Genomic DNA, 13054 nt, shown 5'->3' with positions numbered 1-13054 from the left:
TAGCAGTTGCTACAGTTGACTGCCTGAATCACGGATATGGAATAAAAATGGCTAAAACTTAGACAAAGATTATTATTACAAGCTCTTAAGGTTTGTCCTTTTTTTCCCTTCATTATTGCTGAATATTGCTAGAATGAAAAAATGAATTACATTATGATAGGTTCAGTGTCCATAATGTTTGTTCATTTCTGCTAAAACTATTACATAATTTCCAGGGATGACTGTAGAATTAACAAGTTTTTGGAAGCCATATGAGACCTAACGGCACTGTGCCAAATTACTTTTCATTTCAAATACGAGGCTGAAAACTGAAGGTCACTAAGGAAATTTTTCATTTTAGAAACCAAGACATCTGAGCTATCTATCAGATATTTAAACATTAAAATACAAACCCTTATGCTAATTTAGCTAGATACAAGAAGTCTTTCCTTACATGATAATGCCTAATTTCTACCCAAATTTCAAAATAATGTGACGTTAGAAGGAAGTAAAATTCACATGTATCAAATTCAGGTTGAAGTTTTTTAAAAATTCCACATATTTGAAGTAGAACTAAATTTTTCAGTAAAACTTATCTTAAACTGGCATTAGCTGCAGTTGCTTCTAATTTGACTCAAACTTAGTAGTGTAGTCACCAACATGCAACTTCTCTGGAATATGTGAATCTCGTGACTCTTTTTAAAGATACCAATCTATGTATTTAAAATTCAATGTTTTTGAAGCAGGAGGGGTGATATTTCAGCAAAGACACAGCCCAAAACAGAGGATGCTTGTATTTAATTTTCCCTTCTCTGTGTGCCCCCATTCTATTCCCAAAACTCCCTGTACCTGTGAAACTCAGTCCTTTCTGTTTGGTGAGGAGTTCTGCCCTTCCTAATGCTACTTTATCCTCGCACCTTTCCTTGTCGGTGCGACTGGCTGGTGGTGAGCACGTGTGACTGGAGAGCCCGCAGAAGGGATTAGCAGTGTGGGTGGGTGGGAGAGGCTGTGCTTGAGCGAAGGCAGTGGGAAGAGCCCACAGGGCTTCAGCAGCCAGGGAGTAAGGACCCAGAGGCATATGGCACTATGCACTGTTTGTTTGTGAGCAGGTGTGTAGGTTTTCTTGTGTTTTTTTTTTGTTTTAATGTCTTTAGATGAGTTGTCATTTAAACCTTTCAAATGTTTTTAAGTGTTTATTGATACTTGACTTTTTTCCTTAATGAAATGTGTGCTTCCTTTCCTTTTGCCATCTGGCAGATTTTAATTTATCCCTGTGGTCCGCAATAAATATTGTTTTTTGCAGGCAGCAGCACTTCTAGTCTACCCTCCCTGCTCCCACTTCCCAGCCTTCTACCTCTTGTGTGCATGGTCACAGGGAATTCTGATATTATGAGGCTATTGACCTCTAAGAGGAGATGTAAACCTGAGTATCTGTTCTACCTTATTTATTGTAATAGTAGTAAGGAGACCTAGGAAAGTAACATTTAGAATCGCTAACTGAATATAGTTCTTCAGTACCCGAAAAATGACAGTTTAGTCAGTCAGGTCCTGTTTGGTTTCCTAGAAGACACCAATTGTTTCAAATTATGTTTATCACATACGTTGCTTCCTGCAGGGTTAAAAATAGGCTGGGGGAGACCTTTTAATTCCAGGAAACTTCTTGTTTCTCATTTCTATAAAAAGTTTATCATGCCGTAATCATGTTTGAAATAATATGGTTAAGGTTGGTCCTGTATATAACTGACTCGTAAATGTATGTATTTATAGGTGTATAAACCATTTTCTGTTTACAGATGGATTAGTGTATGTGTATGGGTAGCTGTCCTGACAGACATTGTTCTGTTGATGTTGTTATATCTGCCATGCAGACTATACCAGTAAAATCGTGACATAATTTTAAATTGATAGTAGATTCTAGCATAAATTATCTTTAAGGTATTTTAATCTACTTTTCGCAAAAATGGCTATGTTTGTTAATGTTAGAAGAACCACAGAAGTGACCTGTTAACTAGTCAGTGTGTTTTTTCTATGTTAGAATTTTTAAAAATCCCAGATTAAATAACTCAGAGTGTATGTTATTTTTATTTACTATGTGTTTCATTCTGTAGAATACTGCAAACTTGGGTCTGTATCATGTGGTTTGTTGCTGAGTTAATGAAAACTGTGTATTTTAGGTGTAAGGATTTATATGCTTGTTTTTCAGCTTTGGGGTTTTCACCATATTTGATTAGAATAAGAACCTCCATCTTGAAAAAATAAGTTTGAATTGTTAATAAATGAGAAATGCTTGACTGAAAAGTTCTTATAGAAGCGTTGTGTTTTGTGAATATGGTATTTTGGAAGACACAATTTATTTGAACTTCCTCTTGCAGGCTTCTTTATAGTTTAGCCTTTAATGCCAGATTCCTGAGGCATCTTTGGTATTTGATATCTTCAATGACTACGCGAATGATTACAGGGTATGTGTTATACTATTTCTGAAACTGAGTCTTTGTTAAAATAGAGCATATCTAGTGAAAAGAGAATGAGATATGGTGATTTCTAGTGAAAGAGAATGAGAAGTGGTGATATGACAATGCTCATGGAAGATGATGGAAAACAAAATCGATACTTAGCTTTTCATAAAACACTATTAAAGAATTTTTGTAAAACTGAGCAAAATCTTGAGAGTTGGACAGTTGTAAATAATTACAGGTAAAGAAATAAAATCTTTATTTAAAAGAGGGTGGATGTTTTGTAGTTTTTGGAGTGCTTACTAGCATCAGTATAACAAACACTGAAGATTCAAGTACTTCATCCGGAGTATGTGAGTTGTATCTCATGTACTTTGACTAGTCCGGAAACTGATGGTGGCAGAAGCATGTTCCCGGGAACTGAGGCACTGGACCTACAGATCTGTGGTGTGCTGACATACAGATTAGTTACTCTCTTTGCTTTGTGTCTCTGTTCTAAACCAGAAAGTATCTCCAGTCTGTAATAGTTAACACCAAAGTTTGTGCATCATCAAGACACTGAGATACTATAGTGGCAAGAACTTCCAAAGAGTAACCTTATTTTGCAAGAATGGGAAATAGTAATTATTTAACTGAGAGCACTGTCCTTATTTTGCTGTGAGAACTACTACTAATCTTTATACTAGGAAGCTTTTTAGTGTATTTAATTAACCATCTCTTTAATTTTGCATTTTGTATTTTAAGGTCGATGGTGCCACTGCTTCAGGTGATTTCAAGAGGCTCTCCAATGTCTTTAGAAGACTCTAGTCGAATTATCCCTCTCTTCTACCTTTTCAGTTCTTTGTTTAGTCATTCACTTATTTCTATTCATGATAATGAATTCTTTGGTGATCCAATAGAAGGTGAGTTTCAAGCATAGTAAATCGTAGTGCTTTGCAAAATGTTTTTCTGTAAGGCTACAGAGTTCCCTGGTCAATGATTTGCTGACACATGGGGAAGGCTCTTCTGAGCTGACTTGCTGATGGTCCCCTGAGCACTCAGCTGTCAGCTGGCTCTTTCATGGTGATTGCATTTAGAAAAAAGATGGGGGGGAGGGTGTGAGTGCAGGGGAAGGATGGTCTGCATCTTGGGAACCCTAGCTTTACAGGGTCTGATACTGAAGTTCTTAATCGTGATAATTCTTAATGAGTTTGTAAAGAGAGTGAAGTTCTTCTGGACTGAACCATAGTCTTTTAACATAGCGGGAGTCACAAAAGAAAATAAGAGAACATTGTAATTAAAATTATTGTGACTGCAAACAATTAAAAGACTTGATTGCCTTTATAAATGTATATTAACTTGCTTTTTGGGTGATGTGTCTTTTCTCTGCCTTTAGATTTTGTGTGTGAATATGAAAGTTCCAATGAAGTAGGTGTTTTTTTAGTAACAAAATGATTTAGAAAAAGTGATTTAAAGAAAATTAAACTTGCTTTTTACGTAGTTGTAGGTCAAAGACAATCATCAATGATGCCTTTTACACTGGAAGAGCTTGTAATATTATCACGCTGCCTTCGAGACGCATGTTTAGGAATTATAAAGTTGGCTTACCCAGAAACAAAACCAGAGGTTCGTGAGGAATATATTGCAGCATTTAGAAGTGTTGGAGTAACAAAAAATACGGAAATGCAGCAGTGTATACAGACGGAACAAAAAAGGTGGATTCAGTTATTCAAGGTAAATTGTGTCAATTTTCAGAACGTATTTAAATAAAATTTTCAGGTGTCTGCTGAAGAAGTGAGATTAGTCTGTTTTTTTCTCTAATTATACTTTTAACATAGTTGTTACAAGGAATGTGGATTTGGGAAGGTTGCTTTTTGGCGTATATGCTAAACTTGGAGTAAGTAAATTCTGAGAACTGTAACGTACTTTTTTTTTTTTTTGCTCCTGGCAACTCTTAATATTCCTGCTTATCCTGCTTACAAAGAATTTACGGTATAGAATATAGGTTTTTAACTTGAACTCCTATTCAGCAAGGTACTTAAGCATGTTGTCATAACTTTATGCAGGTATGTAATTCTAACTGAATCATACGACTACTCAGGTACTTCTGTATTAGAAGCTTCACTTAATTGTCACGATGCTGCATTGGTTTTGTTGGTGTTCTACTAAAATATGTTGGTACTACTTCTGTTGGGATTCTACTGAAATATGTTGGTACTACTGCTTTTGGGTTTGGTGGAATTGTAATGGGATGATGAATCCGTCTTAGCAAATGTAAACGTAATGTATGTTCCTCCTGGATATCTACCAATGTACTTCTGCTAGTTTTATCCGTGGCATCCTCCTAAGACATGAGTTAAGAGAAGCTGAAAACATTGGCAGGAAAAAACCTAATATAACTTGCCGAAAAAAAGGGAGTGCTTGACTTGTCATGAAAATTCTGCAGCTAACACATCTAGTCAGCTAAAATCGCTCATTAAAGAAGTGGGAGCAGAAGAAATGCATTTTCCAAATTGAATGCTAGATTTACAGTCTGTTTAATACTGGCGACCTCTCGCACACTAATGTTCAGTTCGAGTCATCAGCTGTCCCTTCAGGTCTTTTATCACTGCTTTTGTCAAGCTATCTATTTAATTGAAAGAAGTTAATTGAATGAAAATGATCAACTAAGCTTGTATTAATATTGCTAATGGAACTTTCGTCTTGGCCATGTTTGGAGAAAGATGTCATGCTAGACTTTAGGAAAGGCCCATTAAGGCTTGCACTTAACCTGATGGGCTAATTAAGGAATGCTTATTCATTCTACAAGTCTAAGATAGCCTCTATCCAGCCTATTCTGCCTGATTTTACAACACATTTCACTTATGAGCATAAGCATTAATAGCAGTGAAAGTAACTGATAATGTTTTGATTGCATTGAATACAGTCCTAATGCACCACTGAATTTGTAATTTGTACAGGTTGATCAAATACATGTTTGCACAATTTAATTTAATTACTTGTCTTTAAATTGCCAAATAAACTTTCGATTTAAAGGCCACAAGTGAAAGACCCAGTATGTCTATTTTCCTAAGAAGGACAGCATGCTAGGGGTATTTTTATGTATGGAGTTTATATCATGTCATCTTCTATTTCTTCTCTTTAGTTTGTCGTATTTAATCAATCTTTTTATAAGCTTCTTGCATGAAGGTGAATTTGATCATATTTTGCTGTCATTCAGGGAGTTGTAAAATCCCAATTTACTGTGTCCCAGTTTAGCCATCAGGAGTTAAACTTATAGTGGAACTGTCTAAACTCGGTGTACTCAGGTTTTTAGGAGCCAGGGTTGTCTTCCGTTAGCCGAGTTACCCTCGAGATTTGTATTTGTATCTTGAAGGCTCTCATTCTACCCCAAAAAGTAGCTAACAACAAAGCTTCCCTTATTTACTCCTTCAGAAACATATTGTTGCAGATAAAAATTCAATACAGCTAAAGTTTATCGCCTCAAGAAGACTACTGTACACATCATTGAGTCTTTCCTGAGGGCAGCTTCAAACAAGCTTCTTGCCAGTGAGCAGGCAGCAGTATCTTCTTCCAAATCACTGAAACAAAGCTAAAGTAGTTCATCATAAATATAAGGTGTGAAAGTAGAAAATACTTTTCTTCCTTTTACACTATGTCAATTATGAGAGGTTTGTCTTTTTTAAAGCTTTTGCAAGCTGCTTTCAGAGAAAAAGTCACATTCCTTCCCTATCATATATGCTTTTAATTTCTCTTTTTTTTCTTACCTCACACTTGTTTTGCATATTTTTCATGCCACTGATGTCTAATGAGATATATTCCTGTATATATATACACACACAAATACAGGCTTTACTTCTGCAAGGTAATGGTAAATCTGAAAACAGTGAGACTGCTGACTGTTGTGATATGCTTATTTGCTAACAGATTGGAGATCTTTAAAATAAGATTTACATGTGAAAATGTCTTTATTCATCAGAGTCCCTCTTTTTTGGCTTGGTGTGTAATATTGAATAGAGTGGTCCACTGTTACAGATTCTACAGAAGGACTGAAGTTATGAATACATGAAAATAGGTTTTGTCAAATAAAAGTATTATTTCACTATGTTAATCCTATCGAATTAAGCTGCTAATTTTGCTGAATTGTAGTTTTGAATGCTACTTGCACTTTGTGCTTTATTGGAAAGAAATCCTCATTTTAGTATTATTTATTGAAGTGGGTCTTGCCTTTCAATAAAATACACCCTTATAAAAAAGTTATAAGTTACAAAATTCCAATCTTACCTGATTTGATTCAGCTTCCTTTAAGGATTCGTTAACTGCTTGTAAAATACTTCATTAGCATGGTCTTCACGTGGGTAATTTTTTCTGATCCACCCCCCCCACCCCACCCCCCCCCGCTTTTTTGTTTCTTTCTCTTAAGTATAGTGGTAATGGGACCACAGAGCTTCAGTGACTCATCTAACCTGCACTGAATTTTATAAGGGCAAGGTGATGAAAATTCCTGTGTAATCAGACAGTTCCCTTAATAACATTCTTCTTTGTTCTGTCTTTATTCAAGAGGTTACTTTACAAACTGGATCTTAAAAGGTCTTTTGTATAGTATCTAGACACAGAATCCTTTAGAAGGCGCATTAAACTCTTTGTTACGGTTGACACCTGCCCATAAGAGTTTCTTTTGGCAAGATTAGTTCAGAAGAGCTTTGTGTACGTTTTTTTCTATTAATTTTTCAAGTGCTATAGTTCTAAGTTGCAAAACAGATGTCTGTTCCTTGTAGCAGTGGTAACGTCTTTTAGGGTAGTAATGTAATACTTTATTGATTCCACTTAACTATGTTTTAGGTAGTGTTGGGCTAAATTGGTTCTGCTTTGGAGAGAAGGCGTGCAACCAAGTATGACAATTGTGCTTGAGATGGAGTAGTTGTTAGCATGATAGTACTACTTTTTTTTTTTTCCTGGGTTGGAGGAAACTGCCAAGAAAAATACCAAAATTGCAAAGATACCCTAGTGACCATGATAATAATATTTCTTAGCCTCCTAATTTTATTATGAAGGTACGCATAAAGTAGTTACGTGTTCAGTTTTCTCATTTTCTGACTATGTGGTTATAATAATGACAGAATTACCTTTCATCATTTGAATTCCTTGTGAATAAAAATGAACTAAACGTAGTGATTTAAGCTAATGCGCTTGTGGTTGGCTGAAGTGTGGGCATACGCATCCTCACCAGCTGTGGTTCAGTTGGTAAGCAAAAATGTCTTAAACCACTGTTACTAGGTGGTTTTCAGGTAAATGCTTATACCTTCTGTTGGAAAAGGGCTTACTAACTGAACACACTAAAGGACTTTCACCTAACACATTTTAGTTTGTAAATAAGATTATGATACGACAGTATATATGTGCATATTAAATGAAAATTACAACCAGCCACCCCACACACATGTTTTTAGGACTGTAGGGGATTTTGTGTTTCTTACAGTGACAAGCAGAAGAATGTTTGGTAACCATCCTTTCTCTGGAAATGGTCATCTTGTAATCTGCTCTCAGGCACGTTTGGACTAGGCCCTTCTCAGGAGTGATTTTGCTTTCTGAAGCTTGTGTGTTGGATCCTTTGACAGTCTTATGGTAGGGTTTACCGTACAGTATAAACAACTGAGCTAGTCACACTAGGATCTGGTTTAACAGAGACAAAAACTTTGAGGGCACAGTTTATTTGATAAATCGGTAGCTACTTCTGGATGACGTGACTTTTTTTTTTTCCCCCTCTTGCCAGCCTTGAAAATGCTAACAAGATATTCATTGACAAGAAAAGGAGTCTGTAGTGTCTTTTCAAATGTAGACCTTTACTCTTAAAAATATCAGCATTAGTTTTTTCACATGGATAATCACCTGGGTGTTTGGTCAGGTGATACATCATCAGCAGATACTTATGATTCCTCTGAGGATCTTTAGCTGGAAGCGCAGCAACCAGAAGTAGTCAATCTTTCGTGTACGTTAGAGATGTAACTTTTGCTGTTAAGTTTCGTCGCCAATTAAAAGCTGCTGCCCTGTCCTTCTCTACTTTCTGAAGTTGATGTTAGCTTTTGTACAGTTTGGCACATCACACGATCTTCTGCTGGCTAGTTAGTTAAGTTTGTTGACTATAGGCAGGAATACCTTCTGTTTATTAGTTGATCTCTCAGATTTGCCTAGTATGGAGTGATGCAGTGACCTTTGTCTGGAGATGGCAGACAAATTTCCACTCTTCTGTGGAGTGTTTTCCTTGAAAAACTATGCACAGAAATTTTAAGATCTTTCTTCTTTAATAGCTCTCTTCTAAAACTTGCATCTATTCACACATTTAATTTCTGAAAACCTGTATAAGCAAAAAAGAAAAAAAATATTTATGAAGGACCATTGTATAAATCACCTGGTTAAGTGTTACTTTCTTTAAATAAGTAATTTAATGCTGGTAATGATTTGTTTAAGCTTCCCTGAACTGACATACAACTTCTTAGATGTGCAGGGTCCTAGGCTTATTTAGTCCTAGTTGCTAAGTTTTGGAATGAGGCTTTCATAAGCCAATTTCTATGCCGACTTACAAGTGAACCACAATTACTTCCTCGCCTTCTAAGGTATTTAAGTGCAAGTTTTTGGAAGTCAAAAATAAGTAACAATTTCGTACCTTACTGAAAGATTTTCTTAAGTTTTTTCTTCTGGATTGTAGAGTTTCATTCACAGTGGTGAACGTATACTGAATGTCTCTGTTTCTGATACCTAGGTCATCACAAACTTAGTGAAAATGTTGAAATCTAGAGACACAAGGAGAAATTTCTGTCCACTAAATCACTGGCTCTCAGAACAAGAAAACATTAAAGCAGATAAGGTAAGAGTAGTATCATTTTTCCACATAGCCTTACAGGTGCCAAAGTTTCAATGGTAAAGTGTTTGATTCCTGACAGTGTCAGTGATGTGATTGCACAGATTTAGTGTGATTTAAAACCTGGAGTAATGCTGCTTTTTTCAAATGTAAAGGTCTTGCATCTATTAAGAAACTTTTGTGTTATGTTACATTTCCACTCCGTGAAGTAGAACACACTATACAGTGCGACAGTGTAAGTCATCTGCATTTGTAGCAGAGGGGAGTTGGAAACCTGAAGACGTCCATGCTCGTTGTGAGGGGTTTGGACCAGATGAGGTTTAAAGGTCCCTTCCAACACAAACTATTCTATGATTCTATGATTTTGTTGCATTTTATTTTCCAGTTATTTTACGTACTTCTCATAATAAAAATGCTAAATAAAAGAATTGCTCTACAGTGGGGGAAACCCCCTCAAAATTCTCCTCCAAAATACAAGAACGTTCAGGAGCATTTTCTGTACTTATCTCATCTAGATTCTACTGTTTGTTTTTTTTTCTAAGAGCTTTTGAAAAAAAAATGACATTCTTTGAGCCTAAAACGTGTGTATGTGCGTGCAAAAGAAAACGCTAACATGAGTACACAAGTACATCCTTTGAATCATTGAAAACTTGGATGTTAAAAAGTGAGTTACACCTCAGATAGACTGCCTTGCACTAGTAATGTCTTAACAGTTGGAAGTTTCGCACGGAACAGTTAACAGGGAGCTCTTCTGTTTATTTTTGATGATGGCACATTTGCCTGCCTTGTGTTGAAGATTTCAGTTTCTCTGTGTGACAGTTCTTTGTAGTTCTTAGGAAATAGTGCCTACACTCACCTTAGAGAAAGTAATAGTAGTCTTAGACTGTGATGCTAACCTGATTCTGGATACAAAGTAAAGAGAATTTATTTAACATCTCAAAATTCAAAGTGAGCTTCTCTAGTATCCTAAATACCAGAATTTAATGTAACATTGCACTGTATTTTTGAATGATACATGGACTTTATATTACATTGTTGATTTTGCAGCTTGGCTTTAAGGCACAAGTATAAGGAGGAGAGATTAGAAATGAAGAAACTTAGGCATTCAGACACACTCTTGGATGTGACAATTTTATGTATTTACTATGTAATAGTAAATTGTAATATGTAATTAGGTAACATTTAACTGTAAAATACTGTTGATTTATTAGGTTACACAGCTGTATGTGCCATCTGCTAGACATGTCTGGAGAGTCAGAAGAATGGGAAGAATAGGACCATTGCAATCTACTTTGGATGGTAAGATACGGTGTATACAATTTTTGCTTTATAAAGTCAGAAGAACTTTGCCTTATGCAAAGAAAATCTAGGTTTTACAGATTTCAGCTGACTGTTTTATACAAAAGTCTTGATGATAGCCAAAATCAAGGCAATCTTTCATAACTTTGTTTCAGATATTTTAGAAACATGTGTATCTGTGTACACATGTATGTGTATGTCTTTAGAATATTTAATGTGTAACAGCTTTCCCCAAGCTTCTGCTGGGCTTGATGAGGGGAATGAAGAAGTGGACAAATTATATGTGTTAAAAATATATGTATTAATAGGTATAAAAGACAGTTGCATAAGATACAAAATTAATAAAGTTGCAGAAGATACAAAGCATTGAGGTTTAGCTTTTGCTGTATATGTAAAGAAACTTCTCTAATATATATTAAACTGTAACAAACAAACTTTAGGTACTATGATAAGTATTAATTACTGTTGTCTCTAATTAGATAAGGCAGAAACTTAACCCCTTGAATTACGTAGAATATCTGGACTTTATGGAACTTCCAAAGAAAGATGAGAGAATTGGACCAACTTAGCAATCAGGGTAAATTTACGCCAGTTCAGTTGTGCCAGTATACTTTCTCACATAGACAGTCTGTTTCTTTCAGCTTTTCATGCCTTTGTATCTTCACTGTTCTAGAATTTTACCTTGCTATGCTCAGGTAAAATAATCATTAAATCACTAATACTTGTGAGGATTTAATAATGAATTAAAAACGAGATCTTTATCAGAAAAGTGATTTATCTGAGAGAGTCTGTACTCTATTTCAAGATGATGTAATCTGCTTGAGTATCTTAGCCAGACAGAGTACATAATTTAGAGAAGACTATAGTGTTTGAGTGGTGCCACAGAGTTGTACAGAATGAAGGGTTTTATCTAAGGCTGAAACCTAAGGACTGCTTACAGTGATACATTTTATTTGAATAGCTGTGATGGTACAAGTTTACTTTGGTTACCTTATTAGTTACAGGCCTGGATCCTGTATGCCTTACAGACTTTACATCAGTAATCCCTGTTTCTTCCATTGACCTACATGGCTCTTGACAGCTGTACTGTCTTGATGTTCTCCACTGTCAGACCTGCTCCATGTTTATTACTTGCAGATTCTCCCCCATGCTACTAGTCTGCTAGTCTCCTTCCCCTCATCCATACAGTACCTTGAGCTCTCCCCCTTGTCTTCCTTCCTATAATAGCACCAGTTCCCTCTGTTTCATTAACTGGATAAGGAATGTGCATACTGTGGCTGGTGTGGAGCAGCCAGGTGCCCTCATTTTGCTGGCTGGCTGTCAGACAAACTGACACACTGAACACAGAACAGATAACTGAGCTCTCCTTGCTGTTTCTGTAATCAGGTCACTAAAGGAATTTCTCTATCCAGTTCAAATTTTCACAAATCTCATTCTCCTGTTCTCTGTCAAAGTTAAAATTCAGCTGGTTAGCTGAAAAAGTTGGAGGCAAGATGGTGAGGAAAGATGACAGTGTATTCATGTAAACCTCATTTTCATACAAAATCAGGCTAAAAAAAGTGCAGCCAACATGAAAGTGTGAAAACAAGCAGGTAACAATGTGCACATGACTTGTTTAATCCCTCTTGACTCCCTATGGGTTAAAGCCAATTAGCGTGAAAGTACTGCTGAGTCACATATGGTCATGTTTATTTGTGCTTTTTCATTTACTTAAATGGCAGACTGGCGAGTTCTAAATGCCCTCTGTATTGATGACTCCATCCCATATTTCTCTTTAAAGAAAGAAGCTGTGATGGAGAAATGCAGATAAAATTGACTAATTGACTGGAATAATTGAACTGTCGAAGTCATGTAGTAGTTTACCTTTGCTGTACATGCACTTTTTATTTAAAATGCTTTTAACTCTTAGCTTAATAGGCTGCATACATTGACTTTAATTAAAAATGTTTACTAAGTAAACTAAGGGTAATCACAGATAGCATTTTATCAGAAATTCCAAAGGCTTGCCATGTTGAAACTTGTCCTAAAAGAATATACATCAAGTATAGTGGTGTTTTAAGTCATGTCATGTTAAATTGGTGCTTAAAAAGGAGTTAAAAAAACCAAACCAAAACCAAAACATAGAAGTGATGTCCAGTTGCAGAATGGCCACAGAATGCTAGTTACTGCAGGCAGGAGCCATAGGAAAAACCGGAAACTTATCATCATAAACTTCCAGGCTGGGTAGTGACGTGAGGCATTTACTTTGGTTTTGTGATATGGTCTATAAATAGTGTAGACTCTGGAGTCTTTTCTTAAGTAGGTGGTTATTAAACATGAAAAGGAAACAACTAAGGAGTTGTGGGTTTTGTTTCCTCTGTAGACTGAAGCCAGACTTCAGTGTCTAGTCAGTGCGCAATACCACTTTTTTTGCTGCAGTTAATTAACTTACAGTCAGGTAAGTGCTCAGCAACTGAGTTTCTTCCCTAGAAGTTAGAGCAGGATT

General features: G+C 36.0%; 1 protein-coding gene across 2 annotated transcripts in view; it reads left to right on the top strand.

Annotated features, from left to right (window-relative positions):
- Positions 1 to 13054, top strand: part of UBE3C (ubiquitin protein ligase E3C) — an 82570-nt gene that overhangs the window by 31034 nt on the left and 38482 nt on the right. The window contains exons 11-15 of one of the 2 annotated variants that reach the window (XM_075419764.1): positions 2352 to 2438; positions 3177 to 3334; positions 3913 to 4145; positions 9172 to 9276; positions 10482 to 10569. In XM_075419764.1, coding sequence (XP_075275879.1) covers positions 2352 to 2438; positions 3177 to 3334; positions 3913 to 4145; positions 9172 to 9276; positions 10482 to 10569 — 671 coding nt within the window. The remainder of the gene's footprint in view (positions 1 to 2351; positions 2439 to 3176; positions 3335 to 3912; positions 4146 to 9171; positions 9277 to 10481; positions 10570 to 13054) is intronic. The other variant, XM_075419765.1, reaches the window with a different exon arrangement.

This window comes from Opisthocomus hoazin, chromosome 4, assembly GCF_030867145.1.
Source record: "Opisthocomus hoazin isolate bOpiHoa1 chromosome 4, bOpiHoa1.hap1, whole genome shotgun sequence".
NCBI lineage: Eukaryota > Metazoa > Chordata > Aves > Opisthocomiformes > Opisthocomidae > Opisthocomus > Opisthocomus hoazin.
The sequence above is the reverse complement of the archived record's forward strand: the minus strand, read 5'-3'. Positions and strand labels throughout refer to the sequence as shown.